Source organism: Cavia porcellus, unplaced genomic scaffold, assembly GCF_034190915.1.
Source record: "Cavia porcellus strain 051 isolate PalLab524CR breed Dunkin Hartley unplaced genomic scaffold, mCavPor4.1 scaffold_28, whole genome shotgun sequence".
NCBI lineage: Eukaryota > Metazoa > Chordata > Mammalia > Rodentia > Caviidae > Cavia > Cavia porcellus.
Window position 1 is genome coordinate 29,743,247 of NW_026947511.1, and position 26,778 is coordinate 29,770,024.

At 54.0% G+C, this 26,778-nt stretch overlaps 1 protein-coding gene across 11 annotated transcripts in view; it reads left to right on the plus strand.

Moving 5' to 3' along the window:
* Positions 1 to 26,778, plus strand: part of Cdh23 (cadherin related 23) — a 374,671-nt gene that overhangs the window by 192,814 nt on the left and 155,079 nt on the right. For all 11 annotated transcript variants that reach the window (XM_063238627.1, XM_063238629.1, XM_063238628.1 and 8 more), the window contains exons 10-11: positions 6,299 to 6,411; positions 7,793 to 7,981. In XM_063238627.1, coding sequence (XP_063094697.1) covers positions 6,299 to 6,411; positions 7,793 to 7,981 — 302 coding nt within the window. The remainder of the gene's footprint in view (positions 1 to 6,298; positions 6,412 to 7,792; positions 7,982 to 26,778) is intronic.

Sequence of the window (26,778 nt, forward strand, 5' to 3'; positions counted from 1 at the left end):
TAGAAGTGGGAGAAGCGAGGGTAAGCCAGCTTCCCCCCCACCCCACCCGGCACAGCCTCCGCCCCGAGCCTGCCTGTCCACCCCGGGAGCCCCTCTCTCCTTCCATCCCTCCTTCCCTCCACCTCCCACCACCTGGGAACCAGCAAGGCCCTGCCTGACTCAGCTGCGCCCTCTAGCTGCGGCTCCCCGTCTCACCTGGATTTCTGTACCACACTGGGCTGCTGTACTGGCTCTTGGCCCTACCCAGGTCAGTACCTTACCATTTGGCTCTGGGGACATCGGGAGATCCCGTCAGCAGCCATGGCTGGACTGTACTTCTCGGAGCCTCCCCGAGCCTCTGCTGGCCTCTCTAAGGACCCCCTCCTGTTTCTGAGTAGGGTAGTTGCCGACACACTTATGTAGACATTGCATCTGTCTCCTTGGCTGCTTTCTGCATATCCCTGTGTGTCCCTGGTGGATGCCATGGGGCTGCCTCAAAGCCACCATGCCTGGGCCTCATTTCCTCTACACCTGGCATGTGTGGCAGCCGCTCCTTCAAGGCCCCTGGGGAGCACCATCAGGTGGACATTCCTCTGCTATGTAAAGCTGTCATGAAGAAGTTACACAGAACTTTCTAGAATGTACGCTGCTTTTCATATAGAATTCTCTTTTTCAAAGTTCAGTTTCATTTTGCATAATGGTCATACATATGTGTGAGATTTTTTTGTTTTGTTTTGTTTTGTTTTGTTTTTGAGACCAGGTCTCACTATGGTAGTGCAGGCTGGCCTTGAACTTGCTTATGTGTCCAGAGTGACCTCAAGCTCATGGCAATTCTCCTGCCTCAGCCTCCCAAGTGCTGGAATTTCAGCATGTATGAGGTTTGATGTAATATTTTGCACCCTGCATACTTTGTGTAGTCATCCAGTCAGGGTGATTAGCCTGTCTGTTACTGCAAACATTTATCATTTCTTTATGGTAAGAACATCCAAAACCCACTCTCCCAGCTGTTTGGCAGTGGCTGCTTTTGTTAACTTGTCACCCTGCTGTGGAGGACACCATGACTTAGTCTTCTAGTTCTGACTTTGAATTAATTGACGGACCTCTCCTGAGCTCTTCTCCCTGCAGCCCTACCCCTCCTGGTAACACTGTTCTGCTCTCAACGGTGAGCTCAGCTTTTAGATTCCACGTGTGAGTGCGGTCATGCTGGTGGGTCTCTCTGTGCCTGGTTTATTTCACCTCAAGTAATGTCCTCCGGGTTCATCCATTTGGTCACATGTGACAGGATTTTATCCTTTTTATGGCTGAATAGTGCTCTATTAGGAGTATGTGCTACATTTCCTTTATCCCACGCACTGATGGACACTCGGGCTGCTTCTGTTTCCGGGCTGCCGTGAACCATGCCACAGTCAGCGTGGGAGTGCAGCTGTCTTAGTGACTTCCTTTTCTTTGGATATGTAAGCAGCACAGGGACTGCTGCATCGGCCAGCAGCTCTCGTTTTTGTTTTTGAGACGCCCTGATACCGTTCGCCGTCATGACTATACCTTTCCAGCAGCACCGTCTCAGCGATCTCCCGTGTCCACATCCTCACCTGCACTTGGTATCTATCCTCAGTCGTTCTGGTAGCAACAACTCCAACTGGAGTGAAGCAATGTCTCGTGGTGCAGATGTACGGTACTGGCGGTTAGTCATGTTGAACATTTCTCATTTCCTGTTGGCCATTTGCGAGTCTCCTCCTGAGAAATGTCCACACAGGTCTTTTGCCCACAAGGATCCCTAAAGCAACTCTGGGAAGCTTGATCACCTCTCATCAGCCTCTGGGTACAGATGTGTGTAGGGTGAATGCTTGTGAGAAGAACAGACAGGCACAAATTTCAGTGCAGCCTGGCCACCCGCAGATCATGAGACCTTGGGCGGGCTATTCAACACCTCTGAGCCTGCTTCCTCGTGGGAAAGATGGAATACAGGTGATTGTGAAGAATACACAATAATTGTGTATAATTAAGCTCAGTGCCTGGTACATGGTGTTTCATGAGTAGCAGCCACTATTTTAAGAAATAGGGAAATGAAGCAATGGCCCACTCCGCAACCTTGGTGGCCTTTCCTACTTGTACACATGAGTCTCATCCTCTAGACCCCTCTCTTGCAAATTAGAGAGAGCTTAGTGCTCCTGGGGGTAGGGGTGCTGCCTCAGAAGAACACAAAGCCAGTAATGATATGCTTTTCTCTGTTGTGACACTGTGAATCACCAGTTACTAGAATCCAAAGACCCCTAAGGATGTGGCACACCCTCCTCCTCTCCAGGAGCCCTTCCCAGCCTCCCCCCCCCACCCACATACACTCAGGACAGCAGCTGTCAACCCAGGAGAGACAGCTGCCCCTCTGCCCAGCAGTGAGGATGGAACAGGTGAAAGGCGCCCTGCCAAGCCTCCCCCAGCCCCCCATGGGACTGGGACCCAGGACATCTGCAGACCAGAGGGCTCATGTGAGCTATCAATTTGCAGGACAGCAGAGAAGTTTGTATGTGGCTGCCAGGCCTACAGCCCCCAGGAAGGTTGGGGAGGGGGATAAGGAGGCTGAGCAAGGCAGGGGTGAGTGATGGAGGGAGCAGAGGGCAGAGCCTGGGTGTGACCCCTGAGCAGGTTTATTCCTGCTCAGCCTCTGGGCAACCACACTGTAAACCTGAACCCTGGATGTGGGGCTCTCCTGCCAAGAGGGTAGGCACTTGTGGGCTGGGCTCAGCATCCCTGCTGGGTGAATGGCTAAGGCACAAGCTCCCCCAGGACAAGGGGCACCACAGTAGCATCATCTCCACACAGTACAGACGGCAGCATCTGTTGAGCGCCTCCAGGATGCTGGGCACAGTCTACTCATTTCTTAGTGTGAAGCTACACTCTGTGCAGGTACTACTAGAATTACCTCCACTTTCTACGCTGTGGGAAATAACTTGACCAAGGTCACACAGCTAATACAAAACTATGATCACCCGAGGACATAATTTTAACCACTTCTCTGCTCTTTGGCTTTTCTTTTGGGCCCTTAGTTGGCAAATACTTCTACATGCAATAGTGTAATGATGTCATGGATGTCAGTGTTTGCCATGGTACGAGGCACAGCGTGGCCTACATTCCTCTGCTCCTCTCCAGTACCTTGTGTATAGTGGGTGCTTGACATGAACTGAAGGAACAAGTGGGTGGAAGGAACAATCAAGGGATCCTGGAGTGACACATGCCCTTGACCTTCCCATCTGGGGGCATAGGGCTCATCTCCTGCCCTTGCTGGAGCCAGCAGCATCCCAGTGAGTGCTGATGTTGCCATGGTGACCAAGCAGCATCTCAGTCAGTGCCTTACTCTGCTGGCCTTTGTCAGCTCCCCGAGTGTAGCCTGTTCTGGTTGTTGGTCCTGGGAGTTTGTCATTTGTGCTTGTCTGGAGGCTGGAAGGTGGACACCAATGGAAGTGTGAAAGCTAGTGTGTGTGCACACACACGTGTTCATTATTTGAAAGTACCGATTGGGGGTACCTGGCCACAAGTATGTTGGAGAAGATGGCCAAGTGATAGTGGGGTGTGTTAAGTGCTGAGCCTGATTCTGGGTCAGGGCTGGGCCATGGACCTATGAGCAGGGTGTAGGTGCCCAGCAGGGAGACACAACTGAGTGTGCCAGGGTTGACAACCCAACTTTCCCAACCAAAAATGAAAGCACGTTGTTTAACAAGGGGCGTCAGGTTTGTGAATGATATATAGGGAAGAATCTCACAAAGGTAAAAATTGAATCACACTTAGTTAAACATTTCATAGGCTCCTTTATTGGAAAGAATAAATTTATATGAAAATCTGGAGTGATGGGATGCTGGATGTGGGGCCCGGGGAAGAGGGCAGGTCTGTGTGGAGGTTGGGAGGCAGGAGGCTCAGCGCAGGAGCTTGGAGTCCAGCCCCCTAGGGGTCCCTGCACTGTCCCGGCTTCATCCCACCTGGGCACTGGCAGCCTGGCTGTGAGGACTGGTTAACACTGCTCCCGCCAAGCACTCAGCAGAAGCGACTGATGGGATGAGTGAATGAACAGATGAAAGGACACCTCTCCTAGGCTCCCCATAGCAAGATTCCTAAATAAACCCCTTCTCTTCATGCATTTACAGGTGTCCTTGCATCCTGCCCTCCCCATCACACAAATAGCCATGCCCAACCCAGCAGAAGGTGACCTTGGGACCTTAGGTGGGGAAGCCAGGAGTGGCATCTCTCCTGGGACCTGGCCCCAGGTCAGAGTCCCCAAAGCCCATAGTGTGAGTGATGTGACCCCCCAGCGGGCTCCTCTGTGACTCCTCCCTGTGTCCTGCCCCAGCTGTCCCCTGCAGTGGGCTGGAGGACTGTAGTTTCCCACCCAGGAAACTGGCTGATGGCACAGGTAGGTGACACAGCACAGGCTGGCCAGAAGTAGCCTCTGAAGCCTGAAGTCTAGATTAGAAGAGAAAGTCATTTTTGGAAGGGATGAGCAGGTCCCTTCCAAGGGGGACCAGGGAGTTGCAGTAGCTTTCATAGTGCTCCTGGGTGCCACTTGTATGCTAAAGGCCCCAAGTGTTAATTCCCTCCCACAGAGCCAGGCTCTCTCCATCCCTAACCTTGGTCTGCCTGACCCCCAGGGCCCAGCTCTGACAACAGCAGTCCTTGCCAAGTACTTATTGGTGCCAGAAGTGTCCCCAGCCAGTGTATGCACTGTCCCACCTCCTTTCACCCTCACAAGCATGAGACGCAGAGGACTTGGTTATCCCATGCTTTGTGGACATGGAAGCCAAGGCATAGAGGGTAATATTAGGAGCTGGTCAGTCAGGGGAGGCATCAGTGCTCCTGTTCCAGGAGCTTCCTTTCCATAGCCCTCCAGCTGTGAATGGCTTCTCCCTGCTGGTCTTTCTGGATGCCAGGCTCTTTCTTAGGCTGCAGGTGCCTCAGTGTCAAAGTTCCTGGCACACAACACCTGCGAGTACAATGCCACATCTGGGCCTGACGACAGTGGCCTTCCCTGGGCCTGCTGACTCTGAGTGGGACGGAAATAAGGAGACTGTGTGTGAGCCAGCAAACTCGTCTGTGAAGAGGTCAGGAAAGTGGCTTTGGGCTGCTCCCAGGTGAGGCCCCACCTGGTGGAAAGGGTGTATGTACCAATGGACAGGCACGCCAGACAGGGCTGGCCCAGGTGGCCAGGGAACAGCCTGCCTTCAGCAACATGTGCTAGCATCAGCCAGGTGCCTTGAAGGATAGTTGTGAAAAGTCCCTATCATCAGGGGCTTTTCAGCCGGGTGGGAAGATGAGGTTGACCCCAGGAAGCAAGTGGGGAGCAGTCATTCCCAGGGCAGCAGCTGGTGCTGTGCAGAAGCTAGCGAACCAGGGTGGCCCTCACGGAGTGGGAGAGGAGAGTCTGGCACCTGCGAGGGGCACAGGAGGTGAGGACAAAGGAGGAAGGTGACACAGAAGAGCAGGAGGCAAGAATGCAGGTGGTGCCCTGGGGAGACTGAGGAAGCCAGTGAGAGGGCACCAAGTGCCCGTGAGGGGACGCAGAAAACACAGTGGGCTGGGGACAGGGAGGAGCCAGAGAGACATCATTTGTGTACAGTTTTACCACTATTTGAGATGTGTTTTTCAATTTCAGTATTTCGAATATTTATTTTTAAAATTCAATTGTGTTAAAAAAATCAGTTGTGTTTTAATGCATTCATCACTTAAAAGCCATTGTACCTTTGCCATCAATAGGAAATTGGGGTCAGACGGGATGGATGGAATGGAATGAGATTACTTCAATGGATGAGATGGGATGATGGATAGGATGGGTAGGATTGCATGGGGTCGGATGAATGGGATGGGATGGGACAGGATGGGATAGAGTGAGATGGAATTAGATGGGATGGGATCAGCTGGATGGGAACTAGATGGTATGGAACAGGTGGGATTGGAAAAAACAATTAAAATAGGCACAGAGGAAGAAAACTTTACTATGTTCTAGCTGGACACTGCTCACTTTGGGAGGCTCTGAGCCTGAAGCCTACCCTCTTTGTTAAAAAGGAGAACAAGCCAGTGTTAGAGAGGCGTTAAAGATACCCAACTAATTCTTTCTTCGTTAGCCGGATGGACTGGAAGAAGACTGGGAAGGGCACGGTGTTCTCACCCTATAATCCAGTGCCAGTTCTGCCTCGCAGTGGACTCTTGCACCCAGTGCTCCTTCCATTTCCCCTGAACCAGCACCCTGTGATTGACTGACTAGTTCTTACTGCCTGGAGAGAAGCCCCAGCCTACCTGCTGTGGGGCCCTCGTACCCAAACACTTCTCTCTCTCGTAGGAAACACCAACAGCATCTTTGCTCTGGACTACATCAGCGGAGCACTGACCTTGAATGGTCTGCTGGACCGGGAGAATCCCCTGTACAGCCATGGCTTCATCCTGACTGTGAAGGTAAGGCCAGCTGGTGACCCTGCCCCCAGGATAAGGGGCTGCCCATGTCCTGTGATGCTTTGAGGACTCGGGGGTTCCACCACAGATAGAGGCTCCACAGTCCTGCCCTCTCCCTGTACTGATTGGGGCTCATGCCCAGGCCGCTCAGTAGAGGACCAACAGTTATCAGGCTACCAGACATCTCCCACCAACACCTGGACCCAGACTGGACCCCTTTGTTCCCAGCTTAGGGACAAGATGTTCATCCTGTGGGCCTGACCTTTGTCTATGATTCCAGATTCGCAGGTGCAGACACCATGAATTTTTGAGTTTGCCCACATCTGGGGTTTTGCCCCATTTCTAAATCGCATGCTTCCCTGGATTAGGAAACAGTAGCACAACAGGGAGGGGGCGGAAGCTGCTAATGCCTCACCCCAGCAGGTGTGGGGTGCCCACCCCCTGCAGCTGCCTGCCACTCCTGGCAGGTTTTAATTAAAACCAATGGCTTGTTGAGCCATTTCCTGGGAAGCCAGTCGGGGCATGGATCCTGCCTGAGATACAGGAGACTCACCAGCCTCAGACAACCATTCATAGAGGGCAGTGGCCGAGGGATCTGGGAAAGATGCCCTTCAGCCAGCCCTGCCGGCCCTTCATTGCTCTTCTTGACCTTGAGAAGGGCTTGTGGCAGTGATAGGTATGGATCAGCTGCAGAGGATGCACCAGCATGGCATGTCCACTGCCAGCTGCACAGCCCCAGCCCCTTCTTGGCCTCCCCTTCTGCTCTGCTACCCTCCCACCAAGGCCAGGTGGTCAGCACCAAGGGTGCTAGAGCACTGGACTGGCTAGTAGCCAACCAAGATGTTACAGAGTATCTGCTGTGGTTTGATCACTGCTGATCAACATGAAGATCCCGGCTGGACTCAGGAATAGATGAGCACAGGGTCCCAGCACTGTTACCAACTCACTGTGGGACCCTGTCCTCCATCTATCCCTGAGTCCAGCCTGGACCCACATGTCGACCAGCAGTGCTCCACCCACAGAAGATGCTCAGTGAAGTCTTGATCGGCCGCTAGCCCAGCAATTCCTGGCTCAGTTTCATCATCTGCTGCCTTGAATACCCTCCCATTGCCCTTCCGTAAACCCCCAAGTTGTCTCATCCTCCTCACCCATCTCGTGTCGTGTCAGTTCTAGAATCTGAGTTTGAAACCTACTCAGCCTTTATGTCCTCATATAAGTTACTTAACCTGTCTGAGCCTCAGTTTCTTCATTAATAGCATGCAGACACTGAAGACAGGCTCTTCCTCCAGGGGCTGGAGCATAGGCTAACTCGCATTAACACACAGTGTCTAGCACTGAGACTGTGGCTGCCTTCATCCCTGGGGTGATTGTCCTCTGTCTGCAGGGCACGGAGCTGAATGATGACCGCACCCCGTCTGATGCCACCGTCACCACGACCTTCAATATCCTGGTCATTGACATCAATGACAACGCCCCAGAGTTCAACAGCTCCGAGTATAGTGTGGCCATCACTGAGCTGGCGCAGGTCGGCTTTGCCCTCCCCCTCTTCATCCAGGTGGTGGACAAGGACGAGGTGAGTCCCCAGAACTCGTGAGCCATCCAGATCCACTGTCCTGCCCTGTCCAGATCCACTGACGCCAGGTACCTTTGGGCTTCCTGGTCTTTAGTTATAAAGCAGAAACAAACATGTCTCCCCACCCTCCCCTGCTGCATACTGAAGCTGAGCAAGGCTGCAAAAATCAGTAATCTCAAAACGGTTACAGGTGACATCGACACTCCGTAAGAACATTTGAGCATGCACTTCCCTGTCTCTCCCCAGCTCCTGCTGGGCTCTCTCCCTGGGACCCCTGCTCCAGGATTCAGCCTACTAGGCAAGCCAGCGCCACAATGTGCACGTGTGTAGGCATGTGCCTCCATCTCTGCTAAGTCATCCCTGTCTGTCTGAGATAGCTAGAGTATGTGCTGAGCACTTGCTGTTTACTAGGAGCTAGGTTTGGCCTCTGGGGCCAAGTATAACCCACGGTCCCTGTCCCGAGGAGCCAACAGTGTGTTCATATAAACAGAGTGTGTATAGTTCAACACATACAAAAACAGAACTTTTAAAAGGTAAAGATTAACTGTATAAAAACAAGTTCTGACACTTTCTCACACCCAGATGGATCATTTTATACCCGCCGGAGAGCACCTTCCTCACCTTTTACAGATTACGCTAAGAATGAGAACCCCAGAAGAAAGTCCTGGGTTTGGGGGATATTAATGCCCAAGAATTCACAAAGAGAAACATGGATCCCAGAGTGGGGGGTCAAGATCCAGCTAGGGGAAGGATGGAAAATGGGGCTGGGAGGATCCTGAGAGGCTCTAGCTCAGGGGGGCCTAGGCCTTGGGGTGCACAAGAAGACCGGGCAACCAGGCAGGGGTGGCCCACAGAGAACCAGAAGCAGAAGCCTGCAAGGCGGTGGCGAACCATGAGGGGTCTGTGTCGTGGTGAGGTGGGTGGCTGGGCTGGGACCCAGGCCAGGGAACTCTCACTCAGGCGTGGAAGTTCAAAAACAGGTAGCACAGGCTGTGGATGTATGTATCAGTCCATTGCTGCCATCTACCAGCTGTGTGACCTCAGGCGAATTGATGACCCTTCCTGAGCCTCACTCTGCTGGCCTGTTAAAGAAACAGGAAAGTGAATGTATCCATTCTGTTACTGCAGTCACAGGTTGACCCCGAGATAGAAGCTTATTTCCCACTGGAACTACTTGCCCAGCACAGGTCAGGGAGACCTGCTCCAGACAGTCACCCATGTGTGCCATGAAAAGAGCCAGTGGACTGAGCACTGCTTTTCTGTGCTTCATCCCACAGAGGTGACGCATACCCCATGGCCCATTGACCAGAACTGGCTGTGTGTCCCCACTCACTGCCGGGAGACTGGGGTGAGGGGGAAGCAGCTGGATCTGCATCTCTGTCCCAGAGGAGGAGGGGGATGGGTGCAGGGGAAGATGGGATGGACGCTGGGCTTGGCATAGTGCCTGCCACACAGAAACCCCAACAAACTATTGTGATGGCTTCACAACCCAACTGGATCCCATGAACATTACCCACAGTGCAACCAAATGCCCTGACCCCTTGGGTTTTCCTCTGGTCACTTTTCTGGCAGCCAGTCTGAAGTATCTGCAGGAATGTGGGGTCCTGAGGCCCAGCCTGCCTCTAGTGACCATTGGCTGGCCATTAGTATATCCCTGTCCTCAGGACCCAATGCTGTTTTCCCCAGGAAGGTGGCCATGATCTGACCATGGAGGACTGGCCTCCTCTCCACCACGTCCCATTTCTCCAGAGTGACATGCAGAGGTCTCAGGAGGGGGACAGGCCACCTAGAGGCCCAGGCTGCCCATCTAAGGCCATCTGGACCATCCTTCATCCCTGAGTGGGGCTCTACCCAACTGCCCCCCAACCCTGGCTTCCTCCTCAGTAGGAGGAACAGGAGCTCAGCTTCCTCACCCCAGCTCCACCCCTTTGGGCCTCTTTGGTGATTCCCAGAACTCGGAGGGATTCAGAGCTGGTCAGGAGCCGCCCCTAAAGCCAGGTCCCAGATGTGAGGGAGTCACCTCCATGGCTGAGGGCCAGGCAGAGACTCAGCTGCATGGCCAGCAGAACAGAAGGCACAGGTTGCTGGCCCTTGGTCACTGCCCAGAGTCTGGGAGAAGCAGGGAAGGAAGCAGCTGTAAGAAAAGAGACACTTTCAGAAACTGTCTTCTCTGTCCCTTTCTGAGGGGAGAATATGTCCATTGGGATTTATGTGTGGGTTGGAGGTGACTCTGGACTTGCTCGGTGCAGCAGAAAAATGTGGTCACTGAACAAATGTGGAGGAAAGAGAGTCTGCCAAGAGGTCACATCCCTTTGTCACAGGCTCCGAGGAAGGATAGGGTCATCCCTGACCCCGGCGATGAGTACACTTGGTGACTGTGCTATTGAATAACGGAAGTGGCAATGGGGCCCCGCACATTTGTGGAGGAAGGACGACCTTAAAGTCCACTGTGGGGCAGTAGAGGGTGCGGATGCAGAACAAAGGGAAGGAGGACAGAGGAAGAAGTCTAACCTCTCCGTCTATACTTTGAGGTAGCCCTGCATCATTAGGATGCTAATCCAATTCACAAAAATTAGATGATGCCTGCAGTCTCCGGCCAGCATCTAAGATTCTGCATGGTCTCTTCCTGGATCTCAGGCTCTGCCAGGCCATGCCTGACAACAGAAGTGCTTGCAAGAGGCCCTTTCTGTCTCCCAAGGACTGTGTCACATTGTCAGCTCCTGCTGAGTCATTTCTTCTCCTTTGCATGTACTATAGAAAACTCACAGAAGCCAGGAAAGAAAGGGACAGGGAGGGCTGAACCCAATTGCAGCCCATTTGTGCCCTGTGACAGTTGAGATGCAAATACATAGTTGCGGTGCAAGTCGGGGAGGGAGAATCTTGAAGGCAACCGGTGCTGGTGCCTCTCAGTTTCAAGCTACAGCATCTGCAGCCTCATTCCCACGCCTGCAGATTCCTGGCTCCCTCTGTAAATCAGCAGCGCTCCACCCACTCAGGTTCCCACCCTGCCTGTATGGCACCTCGTCCAGCAGCTTCTCCAGTGGTCAGCGTGTCCCCTACAGCCCTGCCACCACATGCCCACTGGTCTTGGCCGACCTGGGCCAACTGCACGGGAGGGTTCTTTGGAATGGTCGGAAATTTCTGCTCACTTGTGCTAAAACCACACTTCCACTTAGATGCAGGGCCTTTTCCATGTTTTGCATCCCTGTTGAAAGGGTCAAGCATCTGAGGGGTGCCGGAAGGGAGGCAGGATACGGGAGGCCATCCACACTGCTGACCTCCCAGTTGGCCCTGCAAATTGACAACCCCTTCCTCCACCCAGTGGGAGAAGCAGCATTGATGTGGCGCCATAGCACCTTCGTCTAGGGGGTTGGGGAGAGTGATCCACTCATTTCTTGCCTCACTGGGGCCACAGCTTCTCACGACACACCTGCTGCTGTCCCGGAGGGCAGAGGAGCTTTCTGCAGGGTGGGCGCAGGGATAGAAGGTAGAAAGCCAAGATCACCCCTCTCCAGAGAGGTCTCCACTGCCCAGTGCTGGCTGCTCCTGGGACTCATTTCAGAAAGGCCATCAGACCTCAGTAATGTGTGGCCCACTGGCCTTCCTGAGAGGACAGGTCGACATTTAGGTGGTGATGGTGGTGGTGGTGGTATGACAGATTCATTCATTCAACAAACATCATGAACCTCTGTGTGCCCTGAATAGCCCTGTGTCCACTGCTGCACCAGGTCTCAGAGGATGGTGCTGAGGCTGTGACCCTGCTCTCGAAGGCTTTGTCTCAGTATGGCAGGAAAGGCAGAGAAACAGGAACCTGCCCATTGCACAGAAGTGCTCAGAACTCAGGAAGGGGAGTGGCAGGAGAGAGACAGTGTGCTGCATAGGGAGGACCTTCCAGTGGTGGTGTGTGCCCCTGCAAGGGCAGAGGACCCCGTGAAAGGTCAGCTGGGCATTTTCCAGAAGCCTGAGAGAGGTTCATGTAGCTGGGTAGGGCTTGAGAGGGGGGCAGGAGAGGCTGTGGTAATGTAGGAGCCCATGACCAGTGTAGGGGTCCGACCAAGGCCCACTTTGCAGTGGAATCTTTTCACTCTCCATGGTCCCCTTCTAATGAAGCCATCGAAGTGCAGCTAGGAGCACCCTCAGAGAACTCCCCAGGGGTGGGAGTCCGTCCCTCCAGCCTCTGTACCAGAAGTCCTTGCTGCAAAATGAGCCCAGGGCTTTGAACTCAGCTGAGCCCAGAGAAGGTGCTTCCAGACCTACGCCACTGCCTAGAGAAGGTGGCCCATAAAAAGCACTCTTTACACATTAACTCTGATTAGTACCATCCCCTGCCCTGGGAGATAGGCTTATGATTTTGCCCTTTTCAGAGAGGAAGAATGCTCAGAGAGGTTAAGGAACCTTCCCAGGATCACACAGTAGGTTGCAGAGCTGAGCCTTGAACGCTGAATCCTCTGCTTCTTGCATGTGCCGTGGGCCTGCCTGTTTGCAGACGTGGCTGTGTCTTCTCTCCCATCTCAGGTGTCCAACCCTGCTGATTTTCATTTCCTCATCTCTGCTGAGGAGTTGAGCAACAGCGTAGACATTAAGTGGGTGCATCCGGCTGGGGGGCTAAGAAAGAGGAACCACAGACCCCTGGGCCGTGTGAGCAACAGCCAGCCGCCTCTAGCACAAGGAAGGTCGCCTCTGGCCTCTAGAGACCCTCGGGAATGCAGGGTTAGGAGCCTAGTCGCAGGGTCTGGAGAACTGGGCATCGTGGCTGCTGGGAAGGAGGTGGAGGATGCGAGAGGGACCCCACATCACATAGACGAGTGGGGCCCAGCTGGCAGGGGTTCATTCCTGCTTCAGGCAGATGACACGATTAATTTGCATGAGGGGCACAGAAAAAACGAAAGCAGAATTACCCACCTCCCCAAGGAGAAGACAGCACCAAATAAATAAATAAAAGAAAGCAAAAGGCAGAGAGACAAAGCTGGATTTTAGATTGCTTTCCAGTTTTCTGTGGGGTGGGGTGGGTGGGTACAGGGAGAGATTGCTGGGAGTGTGTATTGTGGGGTGGGGGGTGCTTTTCCTGGTCTCCTGCTAATCTCAGTCTTTATTTCTGTCCATCACCCTCATTTTCCATTCCACCTGTGTTCTGGCCCTGTCAGGGAGCCACAGCCCGCTAACTTGTATTTATTTAAATTTATTTGCGCATTTGTTTCTGTTAGTTGGTTTGTCCAGGCTAGAGTTTCTCCACTGAAATGCGCCCTACAGTGCTACAAAGGTTGTGTTCCTGCAGCTTGCTCCCCCAGGACCTCTCCCAGGCTTCTTTTCAATTCTTAACCCTTCCCGGTCCAAGGACCCACTGACCTCCCCTCTGGTCACCTGTGACCCTGGATGAAGAAAAGTCTGTCTCTGTGTTCTACGTAGAAGTCTACACCTGTATTCTAGCTAAGACCTCTGCACGATAGCTTTGCCTTTAGTTACAGGTCTGGAAGCCAGCCATGACTATATTATATAGCAGTGTCTGTGACTTTGACCCCAAGAGAAATCACAGATATTTTCATATCACATCACAGGTGTCCCAGGAAACCTAAAATAACATTTATTCTCATCCCTGTTTGAAATTACAGCAGCTATTAGACCTACTGCTAACTCTCATTGGCGAAAGCATTCCAAAGCATGTGTACACTACAACATCCTTTTACAAGACTTTTATATTTCAAAATAGTTCACTTTGTGATTTGCTATACTGGGGTTTTTTTATGGAATTTAAAAACATTCTAAGACCGCATCCATGGCTTCAGCAGACTGTCAGAGGGGTCTGTGGTCTGAAAGGGATGAGAGCCCCTCCCAAGTCCCTGTTTTCACCCACTCCCACCATCCCTGGCTTTAGCTCAAGGCTGGCATCTGCTGCTTCTTGGAGGTGGCATCCTTAGCTGCATGCCCAGGTGGTGTGGGTGAGAGCAGGGAGGAGACAAGGCCATTGCTCGGTGTCACATGCTGGGCTGTGGGTGCATTTTGCAGCTCTGGACTTTCCAGCCAAGTCCTGTATAGCATCTATTTGTGTACACATAGAGGAACATTCTTGCCCTCCCCCCAAAAGTGAGTGCAACTGGCTTAACTTCTGCTACTGATGTGACTCGGGGCACGGATTTCCTTGTGCTGATTGTCCCAAGCAATTTGATTGAAAACTAAACTCAAGAAGCTGCAAATAGAGGTGGGAGAGAGGGAGTGCCCGCTGCCAGCATCCCCTGAGGGCAGGTATAGGATTCTGCACTCCATGGATGGATCATTATCCCATCATCCAGACCTTTCTTTTCCATCTGCCAGGCAGATAGCTGGCTAGAAATCACCTCCCACCTGCTGAATGCCCCAGGAGCTATAAAGGAAATGGATGTCTCCAATATTCTGTGCCCCTCACCCAGTGGGAGGGACTTCATCAGCAAAGCCAAGCAGAAAGGAGGTGAGGGGTGAGACTCTTGTCCAGGGAGCAGCCAGGGCCAGGCATGCAGGGAAGTGTCGATCAGCACTCTCTTGATCCCATTTACTCTTATTTCTAGGTTTCCCTGGGGATTCTGACCCATAGCAGGGATTATGTGCCTGCCCAAGGCCATGTCTGCCATAGTGATACCCAGGCTTCCTGAACAAGCATCACTCCAGCAGGCAGGGGTTCATTTGCAAAACCCCTGTTGTCCCACAGCTTCTACTCACAAGTCTGGGGCCCCTCCTCCAAGATTTAGGCTCTCCAGGAAAACATCTGTTGCCTTCTGAGCCAATCCATTCTAGATGGAGAACCAGGGGAACAGGACAGCCCTGTCTGTACGTTTTCCCATTAATTTCTCCCTGGTTGCCTTCACTGAGGCTCTTATTACGATGATGATGATTATTAGGGTTTTTCTGTCCAAGGCTACATCCCATGGTGTGATTGTCCCAGCATGCTAAGCTCCAGCCTCCCTGAGAACCAAAGGGTGTCCTCAGCATGACTCAGACACCTCCTAATTTAGTCTCATCTATAAACATAATTAGCATGCTATTTACACAGGCCCCAGCCCTGGCAGGGGTGTAAACAGGGGCCTGTGTGGCAGCTGTAGTGCCAGCATGTCCCTTACCCCCTCCCCACTCCAGTTCCTTGGCTCCCAGCCCCAAAAGCCCTCCAGTGGCTGGGTTTCATTTTCAAGTTGGATTTGGGGGAGTTGTCTCCTCCCTACGCTGACCCCCACCCCTTGGGCCCTAGAAGGCCTGCATGGTAGGGGGCAGTGGGCATCACCTCATCTTTGGCTCACACCTCAGGAAGCAGTCGCTGTCCTACCTGTGTCCCTTGGATCAGAAGCCGAGTGAGTAAACCTTGCCTTCCATCCTCTTCCTCTCTTTATCCTCTCTTGGCTGGTTCGTACCCACCATGGTGCTCCTCCTCTGTGGGCACCAGGGACCTAAATTTCAACTTCAAATGTGATTTCTTCCTCCTACCTTCCCTCTACTTGCTCTACTCCCATCCTGCCATGCCCCTGGCAGTATTTGACCCCTGGCAGGGTTCTCTTGTCTTGAAGATGTGTGCTCAGCTGGCCATCGTGCCTGTGGCTGTCTCCATCACCAGGGTCTTGGCTGTGAGATAGCTGCAGGTACAGATCAAGGGAACTGAGATTCCTGCTGGGCAGCTGTGGCCAGGGTGGGCTACCGATCTGATCCTGGGCTCCTGCTGACCGTCCCCTGAAAGAGGATAACAGGGCAGAGTAGGGGCAGAGGGGCCAGGTATGCACTGCACGGTGAACGTCAGGCTGTATGATTTGTCCGCAGAAATGTGGGGTTGACCTTCCTTCCATTCTCTGGGGCTCAGTTTCTCCATCTGTTGAAAAGGAATTCATTAAAAGGGAATAAGCATGACAAGACGTGACATCAAGACTCTTATATGTCTGCATCCCTGGTGAGAAAGTAACAGGCACAGTTTCCCCAGCTTGGGCCCGACAAGGGTTCCTGCCCCAGGCAGATGATGCCTCTGCCCTTTACACATGAACAAATCTAGGCTCAGAGAGGAGCCTCCTCCGGAAGGTTACAGAGCAGGGCGAAAGAAACTGTGGGGCTCACTGAGCACCCAGGGCAGCAGGCACCCATCGGTCTGAGCAATGCCCTCTCCAGATCTTCTGCAGGGTGTGGAGGAGTCCCTCGTTCCCTCCTTTACTCAGCGGCCAGGTGCTGTTCTGGGTACAGTACACCCGGGAGCACAATGGCCCAGTCCTAGGCACTAAGAGCCCTGGGGTGCAAGGCTAGAGAAGCAGGCATGTATCGTGGCAGGTGGCACTAACAGCCACAGAAATGAGGGATTTCAGGAGAGCTAGTGGGGGGGGGGGACAGACAGGGAGGCAGGCAGCATTGGAGGAGAGACCTGTGGAAGTGAGGGCAGCCATGGATCTCGGCGGAAGTGCACACCAGGCAGAGGGGAGAGCCTGGGTGAGGCTCTGGGGCTGGAGGTCTGCACTCTGAGGCAGACAGAAGGCACAGGTGGCGAGCAGGTCAGAAAGACAGAGCCATGGTCAGAGCTTTGTCCTCAAAGCTCTGAGAAAGCTAGCTACATGTGATGATCAGGGAGGGACTCCGTGGGGCTGAAGTTTCAGAAGGCTCTGGGGAAACCACCCAGATATGCAGAGACCAGAGTTTCACTTCATTTTGCCGAGGGTGATGGAAGTCACAGGTGTGCTTTGTCCACGGTGACATTTGATGTGCTTGTTAGGCTTCCCCTGGAAACACCCGAGGGCAGCTGGGGTGTGCTGGGAGAAGGCCAGCATGCAGCTATGGAATGGAGTCCCCAACCTGTAGCATCTGGTGGTCTCTGAACTGTAAATGCTCCCATGGCCAATGTCAAGCTGTAGACCATGCAACCCTGGTGGCTGTTCTGGACCCTAGAGCCTGGCCATGGGCTGGGTGGGTCCCAGCTGGAGGAGGAAAGGGAAGCCTGTCTGTCTGCAGTGTATTAAGGGTCTGGTGGGGCCAGTGGGGAGAGGGATGTGGACAGAGTAGAGAGGAAGGTGGACCAGGAGACTGGGGGACCCTGATCCTTCACCTCAGGATGGAATAGGGCTAGGACTCTGAAGATGGAGGAAGCAGCCACCTGGCATGTGTCCACAGTCACAAAACAGCACGTGCACCTGTGTGTATTTTCTGTTCTCAGCATAATAACTCATCTCCGTTGTCCTCACTGAGGATGTCCAAACCCACCAACTTGTACTGAGCCTCTGCCAGGGTTTTTTTTTAAATCCACCTGGGCATCCTCACTGCTGCTTCCAGAGCCTTTACTTAGGTGACCACAGATGGCATTGTGGTTAGAGATGCAGGCCATTAGCATGGGGAGAATCAGACATCACCCCAAGAAAGCCGGTCTCAAATGTTGATTCCACGACATCCTAAAAAAGTTCAGAACCTCTAGAGAGCAGAGCAGTGGTTTCCAGGGGCTTGGGGGAGAGAGAGTGACTTAAAGGGAGAAGACACCGAGCCATAGCTCTGTTGTGTCCTGGTTGGACTGAGGTAACAAGAATCTGAACATGGCTTAAAATTCACAGAACTGTACAAAAAAGTCAGCTTTATTGCATGTTAATTTTAAAAGTAAATTATGAGGTATTGAAGATCTCATACCCCTCAAAAAAAGATGAAGTGAGAGGCAGCAGCTTCTAGACTGAAGAACACTACCCTCCTCCTCCCCACTGTTATAAATCTGCCAGCTCAGAACACACAGCTTCCTATTGCAGCCAGGAAGATAGGCTGGGTGGCCCTGAATGTCTCTGGGCTAGGAGTTTGAACCTCACTCAGCCAGTATTTGGGAGCCATTGATGGTTCTTGAGTATGAGTGATAGCCTCAAAGCTGTAGGTTAGGTTGATTAACATGGTGCACAAGGAGAAAGGAGAGAGTGGCTGGGGGCAATGGCAGAAAGTGATCTGTAGACAGGCCTGGAGGCGGGGTCCGTGGGGAAGGCAGGGTTAGGACGAGCCTGGGGTTTGCAGCCTGTGGGATGGAAGTGACAAAATCTCAAACGGCCAGACCAGGGAAGGGATAGATGGGGGTGCCACCAACCTGCTGGGCAGTGCCAGGCTTCCTGGTTCCATTCCAGAGCCATCTGTGAATCGCTCCACTCTCCCTTGCTGTTTCTCTGTTAGTCTTGAGTCCAGTCCTCCATCTCTCCCTCCTCTGTGTCTCCCCCTCACTCCACCCTCTGGGCACTGCCAAGTGGACACCACAGTGCATGAGTTCCATTCATGTATTTACCTTGTGTCCTCATATATTTACCTGGTGTCTATTCAGATATTTATCTGGGGACCCAGAGTCACTATTTCAGGTGCTAAGTTGACAGGGTCTTTTGTGGGCTGAGGCAGCTGAGTGACAGATAGGGGCTGTCACCAGCAGGGTTACCCCTCCACCGGGAGCCCTACATTCTGCTCAGTCCAAGACCTGTTCCTTAAGACATCTGTAGTGTCCCTGTTTATAGCAGGGGAACCCCAGCTGGGCAGCACCCTCTGGCAGAGGCCGAGAAGGGAGAAAGATGCAGTCACCACCAGCTCTTGACAGTCAGGCTGCCAGCCTTGTGCCCTCCTCTGACAATGGGATCTTGTCTTTGAACAGCAGGTCGAGAGGGCAGTTCACTGAGGTTGTAACACTGGTGAGATCCAGCGCTTGGTTTAACCTCTGGCCCCAGCACCCCCCTGCCACACGGACGTGCAGGAACATGAATTTGCTATTGGAAACGTGAATTTGCAGAGCCTGTGATTAGTGGTCCACAGTGTCCCCTCCTGATCCCCATAAGACATTGAAGTGTCTTCGTTTGGCCATGCATTTCCCTCTCTGTGGGCACAGGGAAATGTTTTAGCGTGGTGGGTGGTCTGAGCCAGCCAGCTGCTGAGGTTGTGGGAGAGCCACCTCCCAGCCCCACCCTCCCCGACCTGCTCTGTCCAAGGCTAACCATCCTCTCCTGCCCTCCAGCCCCACCCCCTCCCCACCAGCACCCCTATGCTAGTGCAGTTCTGAGCTTGGGGCAGCCCGGGATGACGCCCTTCCTCCTGCGTTTTGGACTGTGTATCTCCAAGGATACTTCAGCCCCCTGCTCCAATTCCAGCCAGAATATGGGTACAGAGTTTGTCAGTGGAGCAAGGGAAGGGGTTGACCTATTTGAGCAGGTTCAGATTAGCAGATCCTGATCAGAATGGCAGAGCTTCAAGATAGGATCACAGCTACCTGTGCTGGGAAGCAAGACCACCTTGCAAGACAGAGCCTTCCAAACAGGGTCCCACGCTGGCAGGAAGAGATGGACAAAGGGACCTGGCCTGGCTCTCCTTGGATCATGAGGATCATAGCCTGGGTCCTAGAATTAAAATCTGGGGCCCCATAAGGCCTGTACAATGCCTTTGTCCTTTGTACAAGGTACCAGCAGCTCTTGGGGCTGCCAAGATCCTCACAGCCCTGGGTCTTGTAAAGCTTGCCCTTTAGCCATGCCTACAGGCACTATGAAGGGAGCCTCACCCTCCTCACTGGGCCCTCAGGCCACTCCACTTCAGGAAGAACCCACTGCGCTCAGAGATTTGGGCTGTCCAAATATCAGACTCTCTAAAGAAGTGGATATTTGCTTGGGACATAGAACTGAAGTCAGAGTGGGCATTGACTGGGGTAGGTACAGCAAGTGTCACCATACCCTGCAGATGCGGGTGGCACCTGGGACCTCCAGACAGGACCCACCTGGAGCAGGACAAGGGAGAAGCGCTTGCAGCCCTGTGCCCATCCTCACTGGCAGAGGATCAGCGCCTTTACATGTAAACTGTTGAGGGGAGAGGGTGAACCTGAGGTCCAAGCAGCCTGGGGAGTACCCATGGGAAGTGAATGATCAAAGCCCCTGCATGTAGAACTCATGCACAATCACTGAGTGCCTGGCCCCCACTCCCTGCCAGCCTTTCATGGACAGGCCTTGTACGGTTGGGGACCTGCTGTCCCCGTTTGCCCGCTGTTGCCCAGATTTTAGCACTGTAAGTTCCATATCTTGCAAACCCTCTCAACTGCAGGCAAGCCAGCCCAGCTGGTCACCTAGGGCAGTGCCCACTCCTCTCAGATTCAGGCCTGCTAGGTAACACACTGCCAGTGTGGAGAAACTGAGGCTCTGAGCCAGACAAAAGTGGGATTGAAGAAGAGGAAGAGACAGCAGGGTTGAGCAACCATCCATGTGATATGGGCTTGCTGAGACCCCAGGCTTGGGACTCTGTGCCCAGGAATGAGAGGGATGGGGGGGGCGGGGGATGAGGAGACAGATGGTCGGGTGTCACTGGGCTTTAGAAGTGAGATTCCCACAAGTGCAGTGTGGCAATGGACTTCAGACTAGGAAGCCAAACTCAGAACCACCTGTCCCTCATTTGCCTTAATGCACATGGTAATTTGTTTCCCAGAAGAGCCAGGGCTGGCTTTGGGGCCACCGTGATCCCCTTGAAGGAGGGAGGGAAGTGTGCATGCACAGAGGAGGAGCACCTGCCCACCTTGCGCCCAGTTTACGCACCGATAATACACACATCTGTGAGGAAAAGGACGGCTCTCTAGTATTCTTCCCCCAAAGTGCCAGCTGCCAATCGGATTGAATTAGATTTCACAGGGGTTTTTGCAAAACATGGAATTCACCAGCAAATTACTCTTAAAGAGGGAAAATCAATCATTTGGAGCAGAGATAAGCTGAAGGCAAGGCAGCTCGGATTGATCCCGTCTGCTCAGGCGTGTGTGGAATTCAACAGATAACATGGGGGTGGGGGGCCGAAGAGAATGGTGGAAGGGAAGCGGGGGGGGGGGGGGGGAGAAGTGCCTGTGTTCGGGGTGCCGAAAGAAACCACTGTGGACCAAGGAGCATATCAAGAGCAGACACAGAGTTCCTCCTTCCAGAGCCCGGAAGTCACAGGTCCTGTGGGGTGGGGGGAAGCCAGCTTTCTGGTCCACAGATGGACATCTTGTCACTGTGTCCCCATGTGGCAGAAGGGGTGAGGGTAACTCTGGGTCTCTCTCATAAGGGTCCTAATCTCATTCCCGAGAACCCTGCCCCTGTGACATAGTGCTCTCCGGGCTTCCACCTCGCTGGGGATTAGGATTTCAGCAGTGGCTGTGGGGTGGGGCACACTGACAACCTGCAGCAAAGGAGCTGAGATGCAGGGAAGAGAAGAAGATGACACAGAGGGATGGCAGAGAGGAAGGGGGGCAGGGGGGTGTTTGGCTGGAGGAATGGAAAGCAGTCTGAAAGATGAGGCAGACGTTAAAGGGCTCTGAGAGGGTGGGCCAGGCAGAGCTTCCTGCTGTACAGATCTGGAAATTGAGGAAGGGAGAAAAAAGAGCCTTTCTCGGTCATCCAGGAACCGGTAGCTGCAGAAAGACCGCAGAGCCAGGCTGCTAACCTGAGCCAGGGCATCAGGACCTATGAGCCTCTAGTGGCCAGGCCGGCCTGGTACAGAAAGAGAAAGACGAGGGGGCTGAGCTCCCATGTACCGGCCATGTGGTGTGGGCTTCTCTGGGTTCCCTGGGAAGAGAGAGCAGGACAGGGACAGTCATTGTCACAAGGCTCCTTCTAGCGAACCACAAGGACCCTTGGCTGTGGGTTGAGACAGGCAGCCTGGGGACAGAGAAAGCCTTGGTCCTCTTGGGTGTCGGGGCAGGAGGGATGATGAAGGACAGGGAAGCGCCTGCCTCCATCCAGAGTGTATTTGGCCGTGTCTGATTGGGTTAATTCAGCAAAAAGATGGACAAAGGACTGATGAATACAGCTTTGTGGGCTTTGATTTCCTGCCGGTCGATAGCATAGATCAGACCACAGAAAGCATAGTAGGGAGGGAGGGGCCTGCAGCCTCTGTGTCCCTTCACCCCTGCACGTACCCAAATCTCTGCTGCCCTCTGCCCTCCCCTCTTCTTCCTGGTTTATGTAGAAATCTCCTCCCTGTCCAGGCTCAGGCCCTCTGAGAGCCTGGCCATTCTCTTTCTTGTGCCTAGCATTCTGTAGCCCTTCAGTGCTTGTATCCTTGCTGTCCTTCCCCGGGCCACCTGCATGCACATGACCCTGGTCCTTTCTCTTCTGTGGAGGGGAACTGAGGTCCCCTCTGGGAAGGATGTTGTAGTACCCAGAGCGAGAGGAAGGTCCCCTGGCATTTGTGCAAAGGAGCCAACTCACAAGGCCCTGTCTTTGGGAATCTCCGTCTGGGGCACGAAAGCATGATGCACGTGTCTGCAGAAGGTGCTGGCACAGCGAGGGTCCTGTGCCGTTCCTTCCTGTCTGATGTTCTTCTCTCCCCACCTCACATGGGGAAACTTCAGAGTCTGGGGCTAGAAGTGAGTGGCCCAAGATCACACAGCTGGGCAGGGACTCCGCCTGTGCCCTGTCTTTCAGTTTCTCTCCCTATCCTGCATCACACGCTGCCCCAGTCACCACCCTGAGTGCCAGGGAGAGAGCAGGACCGCTGGTGTCACCACAGCAGGGCTGAGCCTCGGGGTGGGGGCAGCTGGAGGGATAGAGAAGGCCGTGCAGACCTTGCACCCAGGGAGGGGGCCTGGAGTGCTGCGGGCCAGCCTTCACCCCATGGGGCTCCATGACATCAGCAGAGGGAAAGGTGCCCAGAACACCAGCCACAGCAGGGTCAAGCCCAGGTCCACCTGCAGAACTGGGAAAGGTGCTGGTGCTGTGTTAGGTGGTGTCCTCTCCTCCCTCCAAGGGATGTAGGGTCTGTAGACACACACACACACACCCCTTGCATGATAAACTCCATCCAGAGCGGAAACCCCAACCCTGAGCCAGAGGATCAACAGAGAAGGCAGGGAGGGTCTGTTCTGGGCAGGTGGCCCCTCTTTGACAGCCCTGAACCTCCAGGAGCCGGAGCAGCAGGCAAGGTTAGGGGAGTAGGGAAGCAGCCCCTTCTGGCAGCTGGCTGATAAGGCGCTGCCCTCCATGGGGGGCTGGAAGGCTGCAGTCACCAGGGGCAATCAGGATGGACTGCGAGGAGCCAGGAGTGGTTTCCCACATGCATCCTCCCCCTATAAATAAATAGATCCAAGTGCAGTCACCAGGCCTCCCCGTGGGCAGCCAGCAGCTCCCAGCCCGCTGCAGCTCGGGCGCCAATCAGCCTCTCATCGCCTCTCCCAGCTGGAGCGGAATTTAATCCACCGGGCCCCTCTCCACACACACTGGGGCTCCTTTTGATGTCGTCTTTATCTCCCTTTCCAACAAAATCGCCCCTCCACAGCTCCGAGATGTCTCCTGCCTCCTCCTCTGCCCCTCCCGCTCTATGGAGGCAGCCCCCAGTAGGACAAGGGCACAGAGGAGGCCTGGGGGCCCCAGCCTGGCCTTCACTCCCTGACCGTGGCCTAAGGAGCAGGCAGCAGACCTCTGCCCTGCAGCTCAGAACGGAGCAGGATGGACCCCAGTACAAAGGTTTCCCCTGCAGCCAGCGGTGTGGCAGGAACAGTTAGTTGCCCTTTCCAGCCTCAGTTTCCTTCTCTGAGAAAGGAGTGGACTACGCTGATGTGAGTCCCTGGTGAAGGCTGGTACAGGTTCTGACACACACAGTTTGGCGGAAGGAAGCTGTGTGATTAAAGGTTCCTGGCTCTGACTGCCATCATAAGGGGTTTGCATGTTTGCCTTACACACACTCCCATCCCCGGAGCTGAGTGTCACACCCAGGTCTAGGAAGACACAGCCCTCTGGGCACATTCTGGGAGGGACAGGCTGAGCACTGGTGATCAGGGGATTCTGGGACAGCAGCACACATGGTCCTGACAACTAGTGTCTTACCTAGGCCAACTCCCACCCGCTGGAGGCTGAGCAGATAAAAGCACCGGGGTCCATTCACTGAGACCCACAGAGCTGTCCTGCAGTGGGCTGGAGCTCACCCAGGGCTTGTCCCCTCTGGGTGCCCTGTCCAACCCAGTCCTTACCCTGTAGCCACACTGAGCGCACATCAGGTATCACTTCAGTTCTCCACGGCTGACCTTGATGGTTGGGACAGCCCCTCCCCCACATGCTTCTGCACTACATCTGTCCGTTCAGACACAGAGCAGTCCAAAGTGCTTCCTCTCAAACTCACCTCTTCCCTGGCATCACCTGTCTCGATGGCTCTCACCCTAGCAGCACTGGGATCCCTAGCATACTGGGCCCATCCCAGACCTTCCAATGCATGGCTCTAAAACAGGAGTCTAACCAGTTCCTGGGGCAGAATCTCAGGCCTGGGTTCCAGCGCCCTGCAGCCTGGTTTCCTGGGTCTACAGTGTCACCTAATAATGACACTCCCCTGATTGCTCTGTGCCTCTCCCTTGCTGGCCCCTTCTTGGTCGCTGTGGGTACCTCGGTGCTCCATGGCCCCACCAATGTCCTCCCTGGCTCTGCAACACAGCTCCCGGGGGAACATGGGAAAACTTCATCTGCCTGGGTCCTGTATCCAGGAGACTCTGACTCTGGCCCTGGGCCTCTGCATCCCACACTGGCAATTCCAGTCTTTAGGCCACCCTCCTCCTGGGCCCTCAGTATCCTCCTGCTCCAGCACTTGGAGGCGTCCCCACTGCTTATGGAATTGACCGAGTCCTGAAGGTGTCACCTACCTGTGTCTTTCTTTGCAATCTCTCAAGCTTCCCTCCCGGACCCTTGCCAGCAGGGATAGATTACTATTCATTCCCCACCCTGCACCTTTGCTCAGACCAGTGGCTCTCAAAGGGTGGCCTTTGCTGCCATTGCCACCACCTGGAACTTGGGTCAGAAATGCACATACACAGGCCGCAGCCCAGACACTGCAGTGCTCAGGTTAACAAGCCACTGAGGGAACTCTGAGAACTTGGTGCTTAGGGTCACCTCCTCCTGTGGAAGCCCTTCTCTGCTAGTCCAAAAACCAGCACCTCGCCAGGCATGCTAGTAATGCTGTAATCCCAGCATTCAGAAGGTTAAGGCAGTAGGATTGCCACAAATATGAGGCCAGCCTGGACTACATAGCAAGATCCTGACTCAAAAAACCCAAACAAAACAGAAACAAAACCCTGTACCTTCCCACCTTCCCAGCACTGCCCCTCAGGGCTGCCCCTCCTGAGACTCCCTGGAATGCACAGTCACCATTTCCTTGGAGACTGAAATCACTGACCATGTGGCCAGCACGGCCCTTGCTGCAAAGGGAATGCGCACCCAGGCCTGAGCTCTGCTTCCTCTGGCCTGGGAGGCAGCAAGCCCTGCCTGGGTGCTAGACCTGCGTCCCGCTCCCCACCCTGCTGCCAGCTCCCTGTGCTTCCTTGGTGACTCATTCAACCTCTCTGAACTGAATGTCCATCCCCTGTGACTCTTGGGAAGAGGGTCACACAGGGTGACACATGAGCCTTAGCACCTGCTGTGTGCCAGCTCTGAGGTGGATTTTCATTGTGCAAGGCACAGTCTGTGCCTCAAGGGCTCTGAACATTTCAGAACCCCGCATCCACTGAGAGAAATGAGCAAGTCGTGGTACTTCCCAAGTGCCTGGTCCTGTGCCTAGCAGTAGGTACTTGATAAATGTGTGCCATGTTGCTGTTGTCCTGGTGAGCAGCAGCTTCTAGGTGGACAGAAAGCAAAACATAGTTTTTGTTTTGCTTTGCTTTGTTTTGTGATACTGGGGGTTAACTTAAGACAGTCTTTACATCTTCATTAACCTTACTAATCACTCAATTGCACAGGCCGGACCCAAACTTGCAATCCTCCTGCCTCAACCTCCTTGCTGGGACTATAGATGTGCACTGTGGCTAGCTTTGAAACGTAGTTTTAAGTGAACATATCTGTCCCAAAGCAATGTGCATAGGGTGCCCCAGTGCCTGCCTCGCCCTGTGTGAGGGTAGATAGATATCACATCGAATGGATTTCCCCAGAAGGAGGCCATGCACAGGCTGTGGTGGCTGCCTAAGGGGAAGCTTTTGGCTCCGGCTCTGGTAAGAGAGTGTGGAGTGGGAGCCTTTTGAGTTACTGGAAGACTTTTTTTACATCTCTGCACACCAAATTGCACGTGTTTCCCGTGTTAGGAAAACAGTAAAGTCATGGCCTGCTCTGGGCCACTTCCTGCACGGGTTTCTCCAAGCCCCTGAGCACAGGGTGCAGGGATGTGGTCGTCACCACCCAGCCCATGGGTGTGGCTGCCCAGGCGGGGAGAGCCCTCCTGCCCTCCTGGCCCTGCCCTCTTCCCGGGTCCTTGCTGTCGCTCCTCTCTCTGCTGCCTAGCTCGTCCCTCCTTGGCTCCCCAAAGCAGTGGCCCTGGAAGTGGATGGGGCTGCTTCCCGGAATGGGGTGATGTCCTGACCCTGCACCCGGACTCACTGTCTTCTCTGGTTCCTTCCTGCCACTCTCGGCTCCTTCTCCTTGTCTCCATGCTCTTTGCCTGGCGGCTCCCACTGGCAGAACTTGGTAAGTGAGCCTGAGAGGGGTAGGGCAGGGCTGGGGGTTGGGTGGCACTGCGGGGAGGGCGCAGCCCAACCACCTCCAGCCTTGGGGGCCTCCAGGTCCTGTAGTCCACGGGCCAACGTGCAGGGGAGGGGGAGGTGTTGTGTCACTTTTCAGAGCTGTCACACTCTACTGATTTTGGCTATTAGTGCCCCTTGGGGCATTTAATTGGTCCCCTCTGTCTGCCTGGATGGGTTCCATGTCAAAAGGAACAGAAAATTCTGCAGCCCAATAGACCCCAAACAATGTCCCCAGCAGGTCCCCTGCCCGGGAGCCCCACTACCCTCCTGGATCCCAGGATCAGCAGGAGAGGGCTCCTGGAACTCAGCTGTCACTCCTGTGAACCCTCTGCCAGGGCGGGCAGGGCCGCTTGATTACTCTCTTCCCCCTCTCTCT